The sequence below is a fragment of the Lynx rufus genome, unplaced genomic scaffold, assembly GCF_022079265.1.
Source record: "Lynx rufus isolate CCGP_SWC_20201006 ecotype Redwood Valley unplaced genomic scaffold, mLynRuf1.p SCAF_5, whole genome shotgun sequence".
Taxonomy (NCBI): domain Eukaryota; kingdom Metazoa; phylum Chordata; class Mammalia; order Carnivora; family Felidae; genus Lynx; species Lynx rufus.
The window spans coordinates 146,531,634-146,555,393 of record NW_025814867.1 but is presented as its reverse complement, the minus strand read 5'-3'; the positions used below and the strand labels follow the sequence as shown (position 1 = coordinate 146,555,393).

General features: G+C 49.8%; 2 protein-coding genes across 10 annotated transcripts in view; both read left to right on the top strand.

The window, feature by feature from the left end:
• SYNJ1 (synaptojanin 1) overlaps positions 1-3,285 on the top strand; it is a 91,125-nt gene extending 87,840 nt beyond the window's left edge. For all 7 annotated transcript variants that reach the window (XM_047099791.1, XM_047099792.1, XM_047099790.1 and 4 more), the window contains one exon: positions 275-3,285. In XM_047099791.1, the coding sequence (XP_046955747.1) occupies positions 275-1,072 (798 nt within the window). In that variant the 3' untranslated portion in view covers positions 1,073-3,285. The remainder of the gene's footprint in view (positions 1-274) is intronic.
• A 5,071-nt stretch (positions 3,286-8,356) lies between these two features.
• CFAP298 (cilia and flagella associated protein 298) lies at positions 8,357-19,420 on the top strand. 3 transcript variants are annotated; one of them, XM_047099867.1, is made up of 7 exons: positions 8,386-8,637; positions 10,426-10,593; positions 12,806-12,873; positions 16,909-17,067; positions 17,910-18,041; positions 18,706-18,801; positions 19,106-19,420. In XM_047099867.1, the coding sequence occupies exons 1-7, from the start codon at positions 8,499-8,501 to the stop codon at positions 19,214-19,216; spliced, it is 873 nt and encodes a 290-aa protein (XP_046955823.1). In that variant the 5' UTR covers positions 8,386-8,498; the 3' UTR covers positions 19,217-19,420. The 3 variants fall into 3 exon arrangements, with proteins under 3 accessions (XP_046955824.1, XP_046955823.1, XP_046955826.1); XM_047099868.1 differs by lacking the exon at positions 17,910-18,041 and having other exon boundaries at positions 8,357-8,637; XM_047099870.1 differs by lacking the exons at positions 8,386-8,637; positions 12,806-12,873 and having other exon boundaries at positions 10,516-10,593.
• The last annotated feature ends 4,340 nt before the right edge of the window (positions 19,421-23,760 follow it).

The window sequence follows — 23,760 nt, the reverse complement described above, 5'->3', positions numbered from 1 at the left end:
AAACAAACTATTTAACTTCTCTGGGGTTTAAACAAATGTCTTTAATAAAGCGGTTTATGTAGTAGGGAGGTTTTAAAGAGTAAGGTTTTAGTTGTCTTACCTTACTTAAACTACCAGGGTCACAAACTATACAAAGCTGTTTAAGTTTGAAATTTGTATCCTTGCCCCCTCCCCCTCCCCCCATGAATAATTGAGACAGGAAGCATAGAGGGGTTGTTAAAAGTAACATGTTGTCTTTTTTTTTTTCCTGATTATTGGGTGTTCTCTTTTTCAGGTGAAAACAAATGGAGTCTCTGCCGTCAGACTGGAATCACCCTTAAAGAATGACCCATTTGAAGATCTGTCATTCAGTCTGCTTGCTGTATCCAAGGCTCAGTCATCCATTCAAACATCATGTGCTCCAACCCCAAACCCAAAGGGGTTGATTCAGTTGCCTTCTGCAACACAAAGTAACATGAATACTTTGAGTTCTGTAACTTGCATGCCTCCAATTCCAGCCCGGAGTAAATCCCAGGAAAATATGCGATGTTCTCCAAACCCATTTATCACTAGCTTGACCAGCACAAATCCTTTCACCGACAGGACTGCAGCTCCCGGAAACCCATTTAGAGCCGAGTCTCAAGAATCGGAGGCAACTTCGTGGGTCTCCAAAGACGAGCCTGTTGCCAGCAGTCCTTTCCCTTCCCTGAAGCCTCTTGGTCATAACAATAGCAAGCCTTCATCATTTGATGGTTTTAAGGACAGTTTTGATCTGCAGGGCCAGTCTTCGGCAAAAATCAGCAACCCAAAAGGATGGGTAACCTTCGAGGAGGAGGAGGACTTTGGTGTGAAAGGGAAGTCAAAGTCATCTTGTCCAGACCTGCTGAATAATCAGCCGAGTTCGCTCTCTGGCTCCGTGACCTTTGATGATGACTGGAATAAAGGCACAAATGTTCCTTTCTGTGTGTTGCCATCAAGACGACCACCTCCACCTCCTGTCACTCTGCCCCCACCTGCCACCACCCCTCTCGTAGCTCCTTTCACAACCTTGCCATCGAAGGCATCACCCACACTAGACTTTACAGAAAGATAAGGTTATGCAATAGAAAACAGTTTTGGATTTGTTTGTTTGTTTTTCAGTTTGGGCAGGTGAGAGCCAAAAGAATTGGGCATTAGTTCCTCATTATGTGCAATATGGAATTGTTAAGTGCACTGATGTTGTCACGAAATACCACTATTTAATGTGTACAAAGCTGGAATATGTGTATATTGGAAATAAGGAAAAAGTCCTTCTCATTATTAACTGGAGTTTTGGTGTGTTTCTGTTTGGATAAATAAGAGAGAGGAGTAGCCATAAACAGTGCTCAAAACTACTTCAGACAGTAGTCCTTATTCAGAAATTCTCTGTCCGTCTTCTCTGAAGAACCTTTAAAAAGCCCAACTTCTAGCTGACATTCTTGCCTGCTCTTTGATACTTGTTTACAATGGTGTTTCCAGGTATTTACCGAAGAGCTATCAGAGTTATACTGAGACCATTGTGAAAGGCATGGCTTTCAAACACAAAAAGGCATGGGTACACACATACACACACACACACACACGTATGTATACACTTACATATTTGTAAAACTTAGGACTCAGACAAAATATTTACCTACACGTTCTAACAGAGTTATTTTTTCGGTGTTTCATTACCAAAAGGATGGCTATACATGAAATTTGGACAGTTCGTTAATTTTCTTTCCAAAACTAGCATCTCACTACAGAACCAGACTTTCCTACCATTTCATCCCCCTCCCCCAAACACACATGACCCGCATCTTTGTTCCTTTGCGCTCCAGCATCTCCAGACGCTTTTTTTCCGGGAGGAGGTTCTTGGGGCTGGAAGCAGCCTATTTTGTGGTCACGGTCATGTGGATGGACACTCCAGCCCATACAACAAAGCACTATGGCCTTATCTCTCAGGAAGGCACATACCTCCAAGTTCAATGAGGAATATTAGAGCTAAACACACTCCCCTCTCTCTGCACTAAGGTGTATGTTGCCCATTCCCCTCCCACACTTTCCCTTTGCTGCTTTCTCTCCGGAACTTCATAGCAGGGAAGGCAGCGGTCCTCAGAATGCTTGGAGTTGGGGATCTACTCCGCGTGTGTGCTCTGTCCCCATCAGAGGCTACGCAACACATCTGTGAAGCTGCTTTACATTTTTAGAGGCTACCCCTCAAATTAGCTGTGGATTTTGTCTCCCGCACTGCCAATATGCAACTGACCCTGCTCTTATCTCACGAAGTTCACAGAATTTTTACACAATGTAGTGTCTTGGTATCATCACGTAATCCCAAACAGAAAACTCCGTGAGCGATGTTTTGTTGTCAGCTTAAGTTAAAATCATCCTCAGCCGTTGAGACTGATATTAACATTCCTTTTATAGGAACTTACAGATGTCCATCTAAATTCCATCGTCCACATTTAACCTTTAAAGATGTGCACTGGGAGAATATCAAAATAGAGTTCATGGCTAAGATTATGTAAAGTGGAAAAGCACAGCAAACTGCATTGCACTTAAAGCAAATCTAGTAGGGAAAAAAAGCACTTTTCTAAATGCTCAAATGTTATCAAGATACTATATTTCTAGAAGTAATCCTCTCTCTGTTCACAGCCAGGATTCGCTGTTAGCACTAACTCTTGTGAGTTTTATATTGTGCTTTTTGGGGGTTCTAATCATTTCAGCAGTAGTATATTTTAAACAGCAGTATTACTATAAGCAGTGTGCTTCAGAATGTGAATTAACTTCTTGAAACTGTGGCTTTAACATCTATGTGATTAGTGTATGTGGTATTTGCTCTCCATTAGCAAAAAGAATTCATTATAAACTTCACTAGTGCGGATTGCGGTTTCTGTGAGCGATGTTTCCTTTTGAGTACAAACTACTGTCTAAAATATACGTATCACGCAGCAGCTCAGCCTTTACCAGGAAAATTATATTTGGCAAGTTGCCGAAAGGGCACAGAGTTAGGAAAGTGAAAGGTACGCTGCAAATAACTAGCCATTATTCTGTGTTATTAAAATATTTACCAGTTCTGCTAAAAGCAGAGCAGAAATTAGACACTAAGGATCTCTTTGTGAATTCTTTGTTCTCTATAGTAGATTGCTGTTTATATGTAAGAATTTTATTGCTTATGTGGCATACAATATTTATAACTATATACTTTATAGAAGTGCAGTATTAAAGTCAGTGGTATACAAACATTCTGTACAGATCTGTGAAATGTGCTGTCATATGAAATAAATACACCTGTCTTTACCATGTTGACTACCTTGCTCAAGAGGAAAGAACTTTTCTCAGCCATTTTCCTTGAACTTTACATATGCAAGTGTAATGACATTTGGGGATCAGCTGTCGAATCAGGTGTTTTTTTAAGTTTATTTATTTTGAGGAGAGAGAGAGACAGAGCACATGAGCGGGAGAGGGTCAGAGAGAGGGAGAGAGAGAATCCCAGGCGCATTCCACACTGCCACCGCAGAGCCCAACACAGGGCTCAAAGCCACGAACTGTAAGATCATGACATGAGCCCAAGTCAAGAGCGGGACACTTGGCCGACTGAACCACCCACGTGCCTCCCAAATCAGGTATTTTAATTCAAGACTTCATTTCATCCATTTTACTTCTCTATATAATAATCTAAAAGTAAGAAAATCTTCTAAGACTACAAATCATCATTAAGAAGAGAGGCCCTCATTCAAAGTCTTACTGGCCTGAAAATAATGCATGAAGCATGAATGATGGGGGTAGAAGGGAAATAGGCACAAGGACAGCCAGACACAGGAGACTGACTAAAAAGACCCAAGTTCAAGGCCAAGGCTAGTAGTTCCTTCCAGTATTGCCTTTTTTCAGTCCTGTATGATTGCTATTCAGAACAGTAACGTTGATTCTTAAATCATTGAATCATGTTCAATATAATTTTAGATACAGAAGATATGTAGAAGTTATAGATACAGAATAATAGGTTTTAAAAGAAACTTGATTTTATGATTGAGATACATACGCAGTTGCTAAGAAATAATACAGAGAGATCCCAGGTACCCTTTACCCAGTTTCCCACCCCCGCCCCAGTGGTAACATTATACAAATTATAGTATAATACTACAACCAGGACATTAGCATTGATGCAAAACACTTCCCGTCACCACCAGGATCCTTCATGTTGCCCTTTTCCTGCTGTCATCCCTTCCTAACTCCCCTGCCTTGTCCCTAGCTCCTGGAAACCACTATTCTCCAGTTCTATAATTATGCCACTTCAGGAGTGTTGTATATGTGTGTGTGTGTGTGTGTGTGTGTGTGTGTGTGTACATAAATTCCATATACATATGGAATCATACGGTATGTATGGGATTGACTTTTGGGATTGACTTTTTTACTCTGCATAATTACCTGGAGATTCATCAAGACTGCAGATGTCTTTTTTATTGTCGAGTGGTATTTCATGGTGTGGATGTTAACACAGCTGGTTTAGGCATTCACCCACCTACCCGCTGAAGGACATGTGAGTTGGGGCTATTATAGACAAAGCTGCTATGAACATTCCCATACAGGTTTTTTTCTTTTTCTTTTTAATTTTGCTTTTTAATGTTTATTGTTTTTGAAGGAGAGACAAAGCGTGAGCGGGGGAGGGGCAGAGAGAGAGAGAGAGAGGGAGACAGAATCCAAAGCAGGCTCCAGGCTCCAAGCCATCAGCACAGAGACTGACGTGGGGCTCGAGCCCATGGACTGCGAGATCATGGCCTGAGCTGAAGTCGGAGGCTTAACCAACTGAGCCACTTAGGCGCCCCCTGTACAGGTTTTCTTGTGAACATAAGTTTTCATTTATCTGGCAAAATGCCCAGGAGTGCAATTGCTGGACCACAGGGTAGGTGATGCTTGGATCTTTAAAAAACTGCCAAACTGTCTTCCAGAATGGACCATTTTACATTCCCATCAGCAATGTATGAGTGATCGACTTCTCTGCATCCTTGCTTGCATTTGCTGTTGTCACTACTTTTTCTTTTAGCCATTTCAGTAGAGGATGTATCATTGTGGCTTTATTTCCTTGATAGCTAACCATGGTGAACACCTCTTCATGGTGAACATGCCATCTAATATCTTCTTTGGTAAAATATGTCTTTTGCCTATTTTCTAAATGGATTGGTTTTTTTTTACTGTTATTTTATTTTAATGTTTGGTTATTTTGAGAGAGAGAGAGAGAGCATATGCAGGGGAGGGGCAAAGAGGGGGAGAGAGAGAATCCCAAGCAGGCTCTGCTGTTAGCACAGAGCCCAATGCAGTGCTCGATCTCACTGACCGTGAGAATATGACCTGAGTCTGAATGAAGAGTCAGGCACTTAACCGACTGAGCCACCCAGGCGCCCCTACTGTTGTGTTTTGAGGGTTCTTTGTCTTTTCTGTATACTCGCACTTTGTTGGATGCGTGGTTTGCCAATATTTCTCCCCATCTATAACGTATCTTTTTTTTTTTTTTTTTTTAATTTTTTTTTAACGTTTATTTATTTTTGGGACAGAGAGAGACAGAGCATGAACGGGGGAGGGGCAGAGAGAGAGGGAGACACAGAATCGGAAACAGGCTCCAGGCTCTGAGCCATCAGCCCAAAGCCTGACGCGGGGCTCGAACTCCCGGACCGCGAGATCGTGACCTGGCTGAAGCCGGACGCTTAACCGACTGCGCCACCCAGGCGCCCCTATAACGTATCTTTTTATCCTCTTTATGAGTAGCCAGATCCTGAGCTCTGCAAGTCCACAAACTAACTACAGTCATGGTGACGGACAAAGGACAACCAAACTCACACACAGGAAAACTGATATATAAAATTTCAAAATCCCTGTTTATTAATTTTAGGAAAATAAGTCTGAGCACATCAAGAGTTAGTGAACATGTAGAAGGATGGGGACTCATACGCTGGTGTTGACAGAGTATCGATTCTGGAGAGCAATTTAACCATGCCCAGAAAAATCCATATGCTCTATCCCAAGAAATCTGACTTGTAGAGAAATTCTAGCGCACGTGGAACAGGACGGGCAATGTTCGTAATGGTAAAAACTAGAAATACACTAATCGTCACCGGGAATGGAGTGACAGATTTGGACAGCAGACCACTGTGTAAGTTAGAAAACAATACAATATGACATTTCTATAAAAGTTAAAACACGAAAAATATCCTCTATTCTTTAGGGAGACATACACGTGTGTGTTGATGGTATGACAACAGCCAACGGGAATGATAAATTCAGCATAGTAGCTACCTTTGGAGAAGGGCAAGAAGAGAACGGAATCAGAGAGGGCTGTGTGGTAACTTTAAATGTATCTCTAATGTTGTTAGGGCCTTAAAAAAAAAAAAAAAGGTTTTTTTCAGTAGACTAAAAATCTGTTCTTTTCCTCCCTCGCTGCCTGATATCTAACAGCCAACATGAATGACCTATTATCTAGACCACAGCATTCATCCCTAATGCATCGCTTCATTAGGTACAAATGGTCATAAGATGCCCTTCACCCTAGAAAGGCAACAGCGCCTAAAATATTCAGAGAAAAGTAGCCACACTGCTCAAGAGCACACACATACCACCTTTTGTCTTCAAATTCAGTAACCCGCTCGAGTCGTGCCAAGACAAGAGAGGGTCTTTGGTACGATTTAGGATTACCGAAACCACACTGAGAAAAAGCTACGTGCAAATTTGTAAGACATGGCCTGTATGAGGGGGAAAAAAAAAAAAAGACTGAAAGAGGACACTGAAAGGAATGTTAATAAAAGTTAGCAGGACTACACCGGTAAATATCAGTGCTGACAAAGATTAAAGATACTGCAAGCGCTTGGTCTATGGAGTGTTCTCCTACCAAGTGAGGAATAAACTACATACTTTCTACCAAATGATTCCTACCAAATAATAAACTACATACTTAAATGAAACGGGATGGCCAGCACATGAGTTTTCCACGCTTTGTTAATTTTAAAACTTACACCCAGAGACCCTGTAATATAGGAGTTTGCGCATAAATGGTTCTCACCACCTAGAAAGCAAGACACTTTCAACCAAGTTGTAAGCTTGGTTGGCTTAGGGGTACAGAATCAGATTCAGGAAAAACAGGGGGATGACCTTATGGCCAGCACTCAGGAGCTCAGAGAACACAGTAGGTCCCCTTCTCCCTCTGAGAACAGAGACATTTACCATTCTGTTCAGTACCGCATGTTCCAGGGTCTGCGTGGTCCCTGCCCCAATACTAGAGGTGAAAACACATCTGCTCGCTGGGCTCCATACCCTGTCTAGGACCAGTCTAACAGTCTTCATATGAGACCCCGAATTGGTTTTTGGCATTTCCAAGCCCATAGTCACACACTATCCACTCTGTCCCGGAGACCCCAGGGACGAAGTTCCAATGGGGAGAGCCAAAGTTTCAGGAATACAAAGTAGCAGGTGCTTGCAATATTCAGATCGGGCAATGGCCTTTCGAAGGAGATAACGAGGGTTGAAGCCTTGCACTATCGTACGTAGCTTTGGTGGCACCTTGTTATCAAGGACTAAGTGCAAATGTCACCCAATTTGGTTTTCTTTATGCTTCTATCTGAATCTGCCTCGTCCCTTATATTTTGTTTTCTCTTTCTCACTTCCACTGGGATATAAACTCCCTGACAGCAGTGACCCACGCCTGGAAGAAATAGCGCCTGTTCAATAAGAATTTTTCGGGCGGTGGCTGGCTGGATAGTTTGGGCACGGTCGCTCCGGCAGCAGCCCCTAGAGCCACCCTAGATAGGCGAATCCGAATTAGCCCGCACAGAGGAGGACGCACACTTTTTCCCCGCCCCTCGCTCACACCCCGCGCCCCGCGCGAACCACTCCGCCCCCCGCCGCGAACATCTCCAGACCGGAAACAGCAGGAAGCACTTCCGGAAGTGGTGAGTGACAGCGGCGGAAACGCCGCTGGGACTTGTAGCGGCAGCGGAGACCCGCTTCAGGGCTCGGCGTCTGAGGGTGCCCACCACCGCACCTCTCCCCCCGCCCCACACATCTCTCTAGGTGGAACCTCGGACCCGGGAGAGTGGACGGGGCGTTCCGCGCTCCCCTCCGATAGCTTGGGCTGTGTTGGGCGGTTGCCCCGACAACGGGCACTTCCGGGAACGGCGCAGGACAAATCCTGCCGGGCGGGGGGCGGCAATGGACGGCGGCCGTCTCGGACCGAGTGGATCGTTGCCCGGCAGCACCTGCTTCCGGGCGCTTCGGCCCCGCCCCCGCGCGCTGCGGCTTCTCCACCCTCGGCTTCTGACTGGCGCTGGCGGCCCCAGTGTTTCCTTGTTGCTCCTGGCAACAGGCACTTCCGGGAGTGAGGGCCTTCCCCCTCCGGCCCCGCGGGCGCGCGAGCCCTGAGTTCCGGACTCCAAACAGCGGTTAGGCGGCGGTCGCTCCTCGGCCTCGGGTTACGGCGGGCCGCGCATCCCGGGCCTCCTCGCCGCCTCGGCGGGGTCTCCGGGGCCGCCATGGTTCTGCTGCACGTGAAGCGGGGCGACGAGAGCCAGTTCCTGCTGCAGGCGCCGGGGAGCACGGAGCTGGAGGAGCTCACGGTGCAGGTGACCCGGGTCTACAACGCGCGGCTCAAGGTGCAGCGCGTCTGCTCAGGTGCGGCCCAGCGGCGCGGCGAGTCTGCGGCCGGGACCGTGGAGCCCGCGCCGGGGCGGGGAGAAACGGGCCATCCGGGATGGGGAAGTGGGGCGGGAGCCGCAAGACTTTCTCGGGCCGGCTGGGCGGAGAGGGTCAGGTTTGCGAAGATTTGCAAAGACGTGCGGCCGGCGGGCTCGAGAGGGGACAGTCCGCCGGCGTCCCGCGGAGAGCGGAGTCACGCCGGCACCCCGCGTGCGGACAAGGCCAAGTGCGCGCCGAAGCGCCGCGGGGCAGGGTGTGAAGTAGCCGGGGAGACGGGCTAACCCGGGGGAGCCGAAACACCCGGTCCGAGAGCAGGTGTAGTGGAAGGAAATCACTCTGTTGAGACGCCTGGAGTGGAGCGCCTCCCGGTGGGGGAGCACCTGACTTTGGGACGCCCCCACCTCCCGAGGGTGGGAAGAGCAACCTTGGCGTCCCTTGCCGTTCTCCAGGAAACACAAGCCTGTTTCTCATATTACAGCGTTTGGTCACTCCTCTCGAACGCTCTGGAGCAGCGCTGTCTGGCGACTTTCCGCCTCGAGCGAGGTGCTCCCTATTTGTGCTCCCATGGTGATACTCCAGATGTGGTCTAGTGTTTCTGTAATACGTGATTTTTGTGCCATGGAGAACTCCTTAAGGGTTATGGTTTCTGCTTTTATGGCGGATACATATAGTTTCTTAGAAAATTTACTGATTCCAAAACCAGCTCAGTATTAAATGTTTTCCTTTTTTATTTAAAACATTTGGGGAGAAAAGTGACTCCAACTTCTTTTTCTATAAAATTATCAATTGAAAATGTGCTGCTAAATATTGCGAGTCGTGCTAGTGGCTCACTCATTTATTCTGTAGCTCCCATTGTCCACTGTGATTCAGGCAGGCCCCAGGGCTCTGCCTGCCAGAGACCAGGGTGAAGGAGACCAGCCCCTGGCCCCCAGATGCTTAGTGTCTGGTAAGGAGAGAGACAATAAAGACCCCATTAAGTTACACCATTTGTTTTGTAGTGTTGTATTATTACAAGCCATCTGGTGTCTTCCTACAGTGCTATGGAAACTCGGAGGGAGGGAGGGAGGGAGGAAGGAAGGGCAAGCGATTTTGCAAGGTTAAAGTGTGGGTTAGTTGTGGGATGAATATATATGGGATTGGAAAAATACAAAGCCACGCTTTTGCATAGTGAACATGATACCAGAACACCAAAGTCTAGTCCCATCTCTGCCGCTTTGGAAGGGTGTGAATTGCCTGAAATCCTCTCCACTGACCAGATTTACACAAATTATTTAGAAAGTATGTCTCTAAAGTTGCAAGCCTCAGGTGACAGGGCTGTAAATGAGGGAAGACCAGGATGTGGAGGATTCTCTTGCCTGCCTCACAAGGCGAAATGCAATAATCTACGTGAACACGCTCGGAAATTGTAACGCCCTTGGTGGATATGTATTCAGGCCGTCAGTGAATTTTAACTTGTGCCCCCTGAGTCCCAGAAGGTACAGCCCAGCAGAAGATTCGCACACAGAGCCTGCAGCCCCTGCTGCCCGCGACCACGGTGAGCTCCTAAACTTGGTGCCGCTGCTGACCTAGGACAAATGGGCGACCGTGTGTCAAAGGCCAAGGACAGGCCTGGCCCAAACCAAGTGGTATCTAAGCATTTGCTAAATAAAATAGGGAGCTGCTGGGCAAGACCCCTGACCCCCAGGGAGCCTACATTTCACTGAGGTGTAAGGTGTTGCGATGATAATTGTGATGCATATTGTGTAACTTTCTCTTATTTTTAAGAAATGGAAGAATTGGCAGAACATGGCATATTTCTCCCTCCTAATATGCAAGGACTGACTGATGACCAGATTGAAGAATTGAAATTAAGGGATGAATGGGGTGAAAAGTGTGTACCCAGTGGGGGCTCGGTATTTAAAAAGGATGACATCGGCCGAAGGAATGGGCAAGGTAATCCAGCCTGTGTCTTCTGTGTGCACGCGCGAGCATAGCAGGAAGTATGCAGGTGGCAATTTCACGTGAAAACACGGACCTCGGGGGGCACCTGGGTGGCTCAGTTGGTTAAGCGTCCAACTTCGGCTCAGGTCATGATCTCATGGTTCATGGGTTTGAGCCCCGCGTCGGCTTTATGCTGACAGCTCAGAGCCTGGAGCCTGCTTCAGATTCTGTGTCTCCCTCTCTCTCTGCCCCGCCCCTGCTCATGCTCTGTCTCTCTCTCTCTCTAATAAAATAGACATTAAAAAAAAAAAATTAAAAAAAAAAACAAAAAACACAGACCTCAGTTTTCTGTACAAACATATGAAATACTGCACCGTGTAACCGACTCCCGTGGTACCGTGCAAATCCAGAATGAATCGGGTAGGTCGAGGAAGCATCTGTCTTCTTGCTCTTTCTTTACTAAGGTGCTGCGAGCTTTTACATCAGATGAACCACCTGAAGCTGCCAGTTTTGTAGGTAACAAATGGTGAAAATTGAATATGGTTCGACCGAATAGTTTTGGGGGGCAATCATTGACAATGTATTGAGGGTTCTGTTCTGTTACGGTTTGCAGCTACTAGGGTTTGGCTAGAGATTCTGTGTGAACAGAGGCGATGAGTGTCGGCACATCGTCTCCCCTTGAATCGAGGGCACGGCCCTCTGTGGTGTAAAACGTCTTAGTCCATGTCAGCATTCTGAAATCATTCCCCCTTTAGTGTGTGGTTGATTGTGTGGAATTTCAAGGAAAAAAGACGGGAGTCCATTTTGATGGCTTATCCCTTTTAACCTGATTAAAAGGCCCCGTTTAAAAGACCGTAATTGATCGTTTAACAAACACCTAAGCACCTACGTATCTACTGTGCTAGAACACCGTGAGGAGCAAAAGAAATACAAAAGTGTCCCTACAAGGACTTGACAGGCTCAAAAAATATTTTTTGTAAAAAAAATAGTGAAGATGATAGGAATTTTTAGTGTTATTTCGGGTGGGTTTTAGCCTGGAAAATGGTAGGCTGCCTTCCACAGCTTTTCATTATGTAAACTCATTGTCAATTTGGAGAGATGTTTTTGCTTTTTTTTTTTTTTAATGTTTGTCTGCTTTGAGAGAGAAAGCGTTAAGCAGGGGGAGGAGCAGAGAGAAGGAGAGAGAGAATCCCGAGCAGGATCCGTGCTGTCAGCACAGAGCCTTGATTTGGGGCTCGATCCCACGACCCTGGGATCATGACCTGAGCCGAAATCAAGAGTCAGACGCTTAACCGACTGAGCCACCCAGACGTCCCAAGATATTTGTGCTTTTTAGAAGGAATTGCATCACTGAAAAAAAATAATAGTATGTCCTGAGAACCAGTTAATGGTTCATTATTCACCTTTAAACCAATATTATCTTAAATTAACCATTTCTATTCTTTTTTTTTTTTCTTTTTTAAATTTTTTTTTTTCAATGTTTATTTTTGGGACAGAGAGAGACAGAGCATGAACAGGGGAGGGGCAGAGAGAGAGGGAGACACAGAATCGGAAGCAGGCTCCAGGCTCTGAGCCATCAGCCCAGAGCCTGACGTGGGGCTCGAACTCCCGGACCGCGAGATCGTGACCTGGCTGAAGTCGGACGCTTAACCGACTGCGCCACCCAGGCGCCCCTAACCATTTCTATTCTAACACAACTTTATGTTTCTAGCGTTTTCAGTGTCTTAATTCATACTTTTATTTATTAAGAAGTTGAAGCTCTGTGGGGCTTCTGGGTGGCTCAATCAGTTTAGCCTCCGACTTCGGCTCAGGTCATGATCTTATGGGTCGTGAGTTCCAGCCCCACGTTAGCCCCTCTGCTAACAGCGCAGAGCCCGCTTCCGATCCTGTCTCCCTCTCTCTCTGCCTCTCCGTCGCTTGCGCACAATCTTTCTCTCTCTCACTCAAAAATAAAGAAACTTAAAAAAAATAAATAAATAAAGCAAAGCTTTGAGAGCCTTCCCAGCTTCTCGCAGCCAGCTTCCCTGTGTCCCTCACCTGAATTCCACGAGTGTCCTCCTCTCAGGTCCTTGCTCCCTGACTTGGCCAGGAGGGATTAGGACATCTAAGGGTTTTGGGGGGTTTGTTTGTTTTGGTTTTGTTCGTTAGTTTTTCCCTCTCCCCTCCCCAAGAAGACCTTTAAAGATAGCTGTTTCTCTCCCTCTTCCCGGTTCTATTTCCACAGCTCCAAATGAAAAGATGAAGGAAGTGTTAAAGAAGACTATAGAAGAGGCCAGAGCAATCATATCGAAGGTTAGCTTTTTTAAATGAAGCCCTAAGGCCTGTCATTTGAAATACAGACTCCACTTACTCCAGAGCGGAGTTATCTTCGGCCCAGCCTGTTCTTTTTCTAGCCTTCCCGGGGCAAGGCAAGGACCAGCCTGTTTGGGTGTGGGTGGTCGCTTTTCCTTTTCATATTGGTGACAGCTGTCCTGAATCCTCCCGGTCTCCCGGGTCAGGCAGAAAGGGTGCCTGGCCTGCGCGAGTACGACGTGGACTTGTGGGACACTGTGTAGTGCATGTGGCACAACCACGAGCTGATGGGTGCGTGATGTGGGGAGAACGTGAGAAAGTGAAACGTAAACATCGTGACCCTGTAAGAGCTCCGTGGATATTTGATTGCTGGAGTTCGTGCCGCTACGAATTACTTTTTTGCAATGGTCACTAGTACTTACGCAGAAGCTGTTTCATAGAAGGAGAAGCAGAGGTCATACCTGACAGTGCAGGTAATGTGACCCTGGAGGAAAAGAATATTAGGATGTTTGAATAATTGTTTTGTCTGTCAGTTGCTTTATTTATGTGTTGGCCCTGGGCGTTGCTACCCCCCGCCCCCCATTCCAGCCTTCTCAGTGGATAACTTTTTTTTTTTTTCTTTTCCTACTGATCACTGGGCAAAATCACTTTTTTTTTAAATTTCTTTTTCAATGTTTTTGATTTTTTAGAGAGAGAGAGGGAGACACAGAATCTGCAGTAGGCTCCAGGCTCCGAGCTGTCAGCACAGGGCCTGATGCAGGGCTCAAACTCACGGACTGTGAGATCATGACCTGAGCCGGAAGTTAGAAGCTTAACTGACTTTAGGGGCACCTGGGTGGCTCCCGGTTGAGCGTCTGACTTCGGCTCAGGTCATGATCTCACGGTTCATGAGTTTGAGCCCCACATCGGGCTCTGTGCTGGAGCTTGCTTCAAATTCTGTGTCTCCCTCTCTGTCTGCCCCTCCCCTGCTCATGCTCTGTCTCTCTCTGTCTCAAAAATAAATAAAGAAAAACAAAAAACAAAACAAAAGCTTAACCGACTGAGCCACCCAGGCATCCCTGGGCAAAATTACTTCTTTTTACATTTTTTTTTTTTTAAGTTTATTCATTTTTCAGAGACAGAGCGTGAGTGGGGAAGGGGCAGAGAGAGAGGGAGACACAGAATGCGAAACAGGCTCCAGGCTCCGAGCTGTCAGCGCAGAGCCCGACACGGGGCCCGAACCCACGGATGGGGAGATCATGACCTGACCTGACCTGATCAGGACTGACTGAGCCACCCAGGCGCCCCATGGGCAAAATTACTTCTAAACCAACATGTCCTTAATTCTTCAAGCTCTTAACTAATCCTTTAAATGCTTCAGGAATGACTGCTCTTCAGTGCCTATTAATTTAGCAAAAGCTCTCTCAAGTCCGACAAGGAAGGCTTTGGTTCAGCCCAGTGTTTGCAAAATGCCTTTGATCCTAGAACCCTTTTTTTTTTTTTTTACAGTATTGATCGTAACTGTTAACACCTGATCAAACTAGCACGTGTCAGGGCGTGTGAGGAAAATCGTGGCCTGGACACTGCTCTGCACCCTTCACTCCCCTCACTGTCTGCTGTGGAAATCCTTTCCGGTCTCTTTGCTTGTGGATCGTCTTACGTGGTTGTCTCCGAATTTACAGGGAGGCTTCTCGGGCTCCAGTCCTTTGCCGCAGTGATTTGCCCAAAGTGGCGGGGCACCCGAGCGGCCGGCCTGACTTCTCGCCCGGGGCCCTTTCCACGCCGCCTCCAGAAATGCAGTGCACGTCACCGTCCCCTCTCCAGAGCTGGCCACGGTGGGGACAGTTAGCACTGTGGGGCAAGCGGGAGAAGGTTCGAGTCCTGTGGCCGGAGGTTCATCATGGGGAGAGTGAGAGATGGTGGACCATCCAGACGCGGTGGCTCCTCGGGAGCGAGACCACTGTCTCTGTGGCCCCTTTTCCTGAGCTGTCCCTCTGCTGAGAGCAGGAGACCAGGCCATTGGGGCGTCTGCTGCCCTGAAGCCGCACCGGCGTTCCTCTGTCACCCTGCCGTGTTACCTGGCCAGGGATCACTGCCCTTGGCATTTCGTGGAGCTTGTGCAGAAAATGACTCCCCCGCGCTGAGTTAATGTTGGTGGCGGTGGGCGGCGTTTTCTGAGCAGAAAGACTTCCCTCACGTGACCCCGTATCTTTCTCCTGGGTCCTCTTCTCTCTCCTTGCCCCTCCCCCCAGTGTTTTACCTTCTCCTCCTCCAAATGCACAGTCTGCCTCCGCAGGGAACTCCAATCTGTCTCCTCCCCCTGATGCCTTCCTTCGCCTGCACCTGGTTCCTAGAGGCTTCTTCCCGAAAGCCCTCGAGGAAGCTCAGGTTTCCTAGACCCGAGAGTTCGATTCCTCGCTCCTCCCTGTGCTCTGGACCCAAGGAGAAGCACTTCCCGCAGACTTGCCACTTGGTGTTGGCAGAGCCACCGGTGCCTCGATGACACAGGCTGTTGTCCCCCCCCAACCCCCATGAGCCTTACCTCGGGTCCTGTACCGTCTGTCCCACGATGGCGACAACCCAGCGCCTTCCGTTGCCACAGCCACCGCTTTATTGAAGGCGCCCTGGTAGCCTTTTGGTGCCTTGCAGATACCGACCCGGAGGCCTGGGTTCGGGACTGACACTAACCATGCAGTGTTGCTGCAGACCCCGCAAGTGAAAGGGCAAGGTCCCCGGCAAGAGCCCACACCTTCAGACGCCAGGCAACCCACGGCGCTTCTGTCCCGGCTGTAAATCTGGAGGTTCCCACAACCCCCCGCCTGGTTCACCAGTTCACAGAACACACTGCGAGCGCTGTACTTCCGACTATGGCTTTGTTGTAAAGGACACAGCTCGGCGCCGAGTGGAAGAGATGTAGGGCGAGGTCTGGGGTGCGGGGTGCAGAGCCTGTGGGCGCTCTTCTGGGATTCCCGGCACCTGCCTTCGAATAGCAGTGTGTTCTCCGCCCCGGAAGCTCCTCCGGGCTCCGATGCCCAGGATTTTTTTTTTTTTTTTTCTCAATGTTTATTTATATTTGGGACAGAGAGAGAGACAGAGCATGAACAGGGGAGGGGCAGAGGGAGAGGGAGACACAGAATCGGAAACAGGCTCCAGGCTCTGAGCCATCAGCCCAGAGCCCGACGCGGGGCTCGAACTCCCGGACCGCGAGATCGTGACCTGACTGAAGTCGGACGCTTAACCAACTGCGCCACCCAGGCGCCCCCCGATGCCCAGGATTTTTATCGGGGTTTCAGTATGTGGGCGTGAATAATAAAATTCTGGGCCACGGGACTCCTCTCCAGCTCCCCTCCCTTTTCTCCCCCCCCCCTCCCCGCCAGGATGGTGATGGGGGTTGGGTCTGAAAGTTTCAACCCTCTAATCTCTGCTCCCTCTCCCTGAAATGAGGTCCCACATGGGTCACCTCATTAGCATAAACTCTGGTGTGGTCCAAAGGGGCTCCTTATGAGTAACATTCCTGCCACTCAGGAAATTCCTGGGCATTTCCCTGCTCTCCCCCAGCCGGGAGCCTTCTTCACCCACCACGAGGTTAGGCTCCTGCCCGGGAGAGACGTCGCCGCCTGTCCTCAGTGCAGATTCCACAGCCTGGCCTCCCCAGCACGAGCCCCAACGTCCCCAACCCCCTTGGGCACTGGTGCACTGGCTGCACTTACCTGCTGCTCTTCGCTTCTCCTGGTCCTGTCACTCCTGCTCCAACCTGCTCCACCTTCCCCCCACCGTGGCGTGGCATGGCCCGATCCCCTCGGTCTGCGCTGCTGAGCGTCCTCCGCACTTGACTGCCCTCGTCGGCCCCGCTCGTAGTCTGCTTGGTGGTCTAGGCCGTGGCGGGCGCGGCAGAAGCCCCGCGAGGATGTTGGTGGCTTCGGTAGCAAGCCCCATTGGAGTCCTTTGTGTCCTGTGGCAGTCGTCTCTGCGGGAGGCTGGTACGAGAACCTGATCAGTACTTACTGAATCGGTCAGTCCCATTGTACAGAATGATTCCTGTCCCTGTCCCTTCAGAAACAAGTGGAAGCCGGAGTCTGTGTTACCATGGAGATGGTGAAAGACGCCTTGGACCAGCTGCGAGGTGCAGTGATGATTGTCTATCCCATGGGGCTGCCGCCATACGATCCCATCCGGATGGAATTCGAAAATAAAGAAGACTTGTCTGGGACTCAGGTATGTGGCTCTCGGGCGTCCTGTGGGGTGGGTGGGTCATTGCAGAGTTGGGCCTCCTCTCCTGGACGTCGTCTTTCGCTTCATACGCAGCCTTCCATCCTGCCGTGCTGTGCTTCCGAGCAGAGCCCTGGGTTTAGGGGAGACCCCGAAGATAGTGCTCGCGGTTGAGGGCACACGGAGGGACAGGAAGTTTGTGGGGCTGCCCAGCAGGAGTAACTGAAAACCTGCCCGTTCTCTTTGGCCACTGGGAAGCCAGAAACCTAACTCGTGCCTGTTTCTACCCAAAGTGCATTCATTGGTCCCTTTGCCTGGAATTTTGTGTTCTAGCCTCACCTTTTGCTTCATGTTATTTTCCTGCATTTACGTTCCATTTTCCTTTGTTTTTCTCATTTATCCTTTATCCCATTGGACAGTGCCTGTGGCTCTGAGCCATCTTAAATAGGCGGGCTGTGCAGAAGCAGACAAACAGCCCCATTGTGCGTAGATGTAAAAACCCGGCTGGATTCCAGTGTTCTTTCCTGGCAGTATCCTCAAAATCCATCCGAGAAGGACCTTGTATTGTAGATGAGGGTACACATGAGATAGGGTGCTCCCCACCTCCCAGAGCAGGAGGGTGACGAAGTCAGGGCAAGAGTTGGAGCTACCAGGAAAGGCATGAAGATGAGCAAGGGCTTTGGTTCGGTGGGGGTGGTGGTGTCGCCCCTGGGGAGAGGGGAGGTGGGGCGGGGCTGAGATGCCAGACCCTGCCCCACACTGGTGGAGGGGGGACCTCCTGGGGGAGGATCACACGCGTGGGCCAGTGTCCGGAAGCACCTTAAAGCCAGTTCTGACCACGGCCCCAGGCAGGACTGAATGTTATTGAAGAATCAGAGGCCCAACTGTGGTGGGCGGCCAAGGAGCTCAGAAGAACAAAGAAGCTTTCAGACTATGTGGGCAAAAATGAGAAAACCAAAATTATCGCCAAGATTCAGCAAGTGAGTACTTTTGCTTTCACACGACACCACTTTCTGTTAACTGTTTTCCAACCAATAAAAAATTAGAGTAAATCTCACTTAGTCTCTTTGTTACAAATACTTTAATCCCGTTAGTGCAGGCTTAACGTAAAACAGCGAAAACTGGAAGACAGTATGGATTGCTTGACGATATCTGGAGTTTGATTTAATGGGGGGGGGGGTGTACATAAGCCATGCTAATTTCAACCTTAGAAATAGGGCTACAAGTAACTAAAAGTGGTTCTCAAAATGGAAACTACAGCCTAGAGCACTGATTTCAAGTTTTCAAAGTACTGCTACTCTGTAAACAAGGAGGATGTGCCAGAAGTCGTTACAGATATAGATCGCGTAGAGCCGTATCCGTGCGAGGTTGCTTTGCCTAAATCATTTCTCCATGATTATCTCCATCCCTTCTCCACTGGACCCGCGGCGGCCGGTGGCATTGCCCGGCCTCTGGTCTCTGTCCACCATGAGGGCCCAGGGTTGAGGGGCTGCTGGAGACCAAGCCTCTCCTGATGATCAGAACGGATCCCCAGTTTATGTGTAGCAGTCGGCAAAGGCGGTTATAAAACATTCACTGTAACTTCCTGGGTGGCCCCTGTAAGAGTGCTGTAATCCACAGTCTGCTCTGCCCTCGTCTTTGCAGAGGGGACAAGGGGCCCCAGCCCGAGAACCGATCATCAGCAGTGCGGAGCAGAAGCAGCTGATGCTGTATTATCACAGAAGACAGGAGGAGCTCAAGGTACCGGGCTGATAGGTTTTCAGAGCTGGCACCACGGGCATTCACCCCCTTCCTTACCCAAGTGCGCGGGGGGCTGCCGGGGGGGCCGTGAGTTCTGCAGGATGTAGGGAGGGGCGTTTCTAGAGCTCCCGCCTCTCCAGGGCCCCCGGGACCCTGCCAGGCATCCCACCTGCATTAGAGTCTGGGAGCATCCTTTTGGGGAGACGGGAGTGGGAGTTTGGACGTGGGTTCTTTCTTCGGTCTGTTCATGTTGCAAAACACTTTCCTGAAATGCCTTCCTGTGTAAAACATAATTTATTTCCAGAAATTGGAAGAAAATGACGATGACTCCTGTTTAAATTCCCCATGGGCAGATAACACTGCTTTGAAAAGACATTTCCACGGGGTAAAAGACATCAAGTGGAGGCCAAGATGAAGTTCACCAGTTGGTGATGCTGTCATTAATACCGGCTCACCTTTCCTGTAGGCAAAATAAAAACACATTTAAATAATACTAGGGCGCCCACAACCCTCTGAAAAATGTTGAATTTCTAGTTGTCCTAGTTCTTCTTTCCGTCTGAATGTGTCCGATAAAAATTATTTAAGGTTTTAGAATTTAATAAATATATCCTCAAAAGCATCAGCCTCAGTTATTTGTATTTCAAAACAACTATTTAGTGTCTTTGACTAAATACTAAATGTAATTACAGACACTTTTTGCTTCTGGATCTGTTTTATATTCTCACGACCGCTGCTGCCTTGGAAGAAATGGAAGAAGTGTCTTTTCTCCCTGCGAGTCAGGTGTCCGCCGAGCAGCGTGACCGGCAGTGGCCGCTAGAGGCCGCCCGACACTCACCGCCCCGCTGGGCTCAGCCCTGGATCCTTCCAGGGCCTTCTTTAATCCCGCCAGACACGGTCACTTTCCTGGCATCGCCCGGCTCCCAAGGTGAAGTTTGCCTCCTGGCTGACGCCCGACTGGCCTCGCTGTCTAGGTGTAAAGGCTACACTGTGATGAAAGCCGGGGGAGCAAGCTTGTCTGACCTGGAGACCGAGCTGGTTCTTCTGTAACTTCTGGGCTGTTCCTGAAAACGAACGCAGCCCCTGTAGCAGACGGTTCTCCCAGGTGGGCTCGGCCTCCAGCTCCCCGTGCGCTAGGCTTCCACGGAGGCTGACGACGGGGTCTGGCTCATTGACCACCCACCATCCTGGCCGGTTTTTAAACCCCATCCCATCATCCCCCACGGACCCTGGCACTGGAGCTCAGGTTCATCTCCCAAACCGCCTGAGCAGCCAGAGCGGCCTAGAAATCCTGTCCTGCTTGGCTTTTGGCGTGGAGAGTTCTGTTCCCGTCATTGGAGGAAATGCCGCGTGCTCGCCCCGAGGAAGAGCAGTGACGGGGACGGCCCCTGCCCCTGCCCCGGCCCCGCTGTGCCCACCGCTCCTCTCCCCGCCCCACGGCCACAAAGAAGGAGCTGTGGAGGCAGGGGCGGGGTGGGCATGCCTTCTGCCTGCGGGGGGGGCAGGATTTCCTGGGGGGAGGGGGCGGCCCGGCCACTTCCTCTCTGCCCGTGCCCACGGGTCAGACCAGTATAAATGGGAACATGGCAGCAAGATCCACCAAGACTCCGCCCCCACCTGGAAGGGAGGACTTGGGCCCTCGGCAGAGACCAGCCTCTCAGGAGCAGGAAGGACCTCGAGCACTCTGCACACGTCCGTCTCCCAGAACCTTCTGCCTCCTCTCCTCCCCTCCCCACCATCTCCAGCTTCCTTATAGCGGCTGCCCCCAAGCTGGCTACTGGAGTCCTGCTGTTCCCTAAGCAGCGTTTCCTGAAGTGGGTTGGAGCCAACCACACGTCTCATTGCAACTGACTCGTGTTGTGGCTGATGGTCAAAGTTTGTAAAGTCAAATCTGCATCTATTTTCTTTTAGACTTTGGTTATAACTTTGTTTCCATGAAAAGTTTTTATACTTGCACGATGTGAAGTTTGCAGTAAGATCCTATGATTTTATTTGAGGAGCTTCCCGCCTTCGACAGTGTGTATAGTTTATGCACGTTACATCCGCGCCAGACTTGTAAAAAGCGTCAGCAAGTCACATGATCACAGTAGCTCTTTTTAAGAACTTTCTACATCATTAGGAATGCTTACTGACTCACTGGGATATAAATGCTTTATGCGGCCATGATAGTTACTCTTTTGCTTCACATAATCTGAAGTTATTAGCCAAAGGGTCACTCACTTTGGGGTATAGAAATCACTAGATCGGGGCACTTGGGTGGCTCAGTTGGTTATGCATCCGACTCTTGCTTTGGGCTCAGGTCATGGTCCGGTGAGATCAAGTCCCGAACTGGGCTTTGCACCGACAGTGTGGAACCTGCTTGGGATTCTCTCTCTTCCTCTCTCTCTGTCCCTCCCCCGAATGCAGGCGTGCTCTCTCCTTCTCTCTCGCAAAACCGAGAAGTACTACCTCACACTATGCTTCCATATTGAATACGCTGGTAAAAAGTACGGTCCCCTCCGGCTGCCCTTCTCCCCCGCAAAACCCCCAGGCCCCCTCTGTTGGGACAGAGGGCCCCCTTTGCAGCCATCTGGAAGGAAAGGGGGGGCTGGCGGTCGCTGGTGCCCGCCATGTGCCCACCGAGCGGACGTGGGTTAATTCACTGCACAGCACCCACTGAGGAGGCCGGTGGCGATCTGAAAGGGTGACCTGAGTCATCCTTGGTCACGTGGCTAGTGAAGGTGGAGCCAACCTTGGTCACGTGGCTAGCGAGGGTGGGGCCAAGAGGCCACGCGGCTGACTTGCTGAGGAGTCAGTTTATGGGCAGGTCACCTGACCAGATGGGAGGTTACAGACCAGCCTAAAGGTACGTGATCTTGTGTCTTTTTTTTTTTTTTTTAACCCATCTTTGGATCTGTATCAGAAGGAAACGAAGTGCCTGTTTTCTGTGCGGCGCCAATCGGGGCCCGTAGATGCGTCCTTTGACGCAACTTGTGTTCTCCCGTGGTTATTTCATGGAGACCAGGAATGCTAGTAATAAAATCTGACACCACCTAAAGCCCTCCGGGCCAGCAAACCGAAAGCCCCGGGCAGTATTTCTGTCACAGGATTACCTCGTTCCTTGGCAACCGCTCTGCAAAGAATGTGCCATCCAGCTTGAAATTAACGGCCACAGGCTCAGAGCACAGTGGCCTTGAGCCTCGTGGAATTGTCTTGCAAAGCCTCAGAAACCGCCCCACCATGCTCTCCCCCTGCCGCCAGATCCCCGGAGTCGTGACCCCCTGTTGCAGAAAGCCCTTCCGGCCCAAGTTCAAGGAGAGAGACGGTGGGACTCCCTGGAAAAGTTCAGCGTGAGACGTCCTGGCAACGGCAGCCAGCCTTTGTACCTTCCCGTCTCCCAGGTGGTTACATGAAATGCTTTACGCGCATTTTCTCCCGGATCCCTCACAACAGCCGAGTTGGGAAGAAACTAGGACTGTTGTCATCTCACAAACAAGGAAAGTACAGCCCAGAGGGGTTCATGTGCCCAAGATGAGGCCCCTAGAAAACCCACCTGCTGGCCCCAGAGTCTGCGTTAACTCTGCTGGTGAGTTTCCACGTACGCCTAATGGTAGACACTGACCCGACGGCCGGCGAGCAGCGGCTGGTGAACGTCCACGGAACACCCGTCTGCGCAGGGACCCAGCCCAGGCACCTCCACGGTGGGCAGGTGGCAACCTGAGATGATCTTAGGGTCTCAGGCCAACAGCCCTGGGACTTCGGGTCCCGAGACGGCTCTGGCTCACCAGCCTCTGAAGGCGAATGATGCCCAAGCCCACCCTTGACGGGCTTGAAGCAAAACAGAAGCTTGACTCGGCTCTGAAAACCGCTGCCCCAAACGAAAGGAAGAGTCCAGGTCGTGTCCCGCCCAGAGGACCCTGGGGCACGCCAGCATGGATTCAGAGATCAGCCGACGCACGAATTCCCACACGCTAGGTCCTGGGCTACCGTTGGTCTGGATAGATTGAATTCTATACATTCAGACCAGGAGAACCACAGCCACGTCTGTCCTGCTGCTTGGGCCACGAGGCAGGGGCAAAAGCACCAAAATCACCCGTATGATCCCTGATCCCGCCGTTGGCTGTTGGGCGGCCGCATACCCACAGCTGTGTCACTGTTCTCACCCTAAACCTCTCCCGAGTGCCCCTGGCACAGCAGCCCATGGTACCCAACACCTTGTATTATTTTTCCGTGGCCCATCGAGAGGTCATCGTACTCTGGGTGGCCCGGCGGCCACCAGCGCGTGGCCGACGAACAGGACGACACGCCGGAGCCCTTCACTCTGCCCCTTCGTCTGCAACATCATCTTGAAATAAGCTGGAGCCATGTGTGCGTGGATTTCAGGACCGCGGTGCAGTGAATGTCCACGGGCCTCCCCCCCGCCGCCTACTGCCCTTCCCCCTTCCCACCCACCCCCCCCAACCCGCAAACAAAGTAGGCAGACACAATAGCAGCATTATTCTAGTGGGTTCTCATTTCTTGTTATCCCCTTTGCATCGTGCCCGAATGGATCCCATAGGCTCAGCCACTGTGGGTTTTGGCGATAAATTTGCAAACTACAAGATGCACTCAAAATACAAAACCGCACTCCAGTCTTTGGGTCAGAATCCTCTGGTATGACTAAATCGCTTACGTTGTAAAGTGAAAGAGATGAAGATAAGACAATCAAGGGCATTGATATGCAAAGCAAAACCCCAAAACTGAGAGCTGCTTTGAGTTTAACTAGTAGACCTTCACAAAATGAACTCAGCTCAGGAACAGATGTCCGTCCACCTTCTCTGGCAACAGTTTCCGGGGCCGGAAAACTCTTGGCATTTCCCGAGGTAATTTACATTTAACTGATGAAAAAGGTTTTGAGACGGACAGCTCTTGATTTTGCCTGGGGATGTAAGTATGATTTACCTTATTGAATATGGGATTTTAATAGCTTTGTGCCATAGGAAC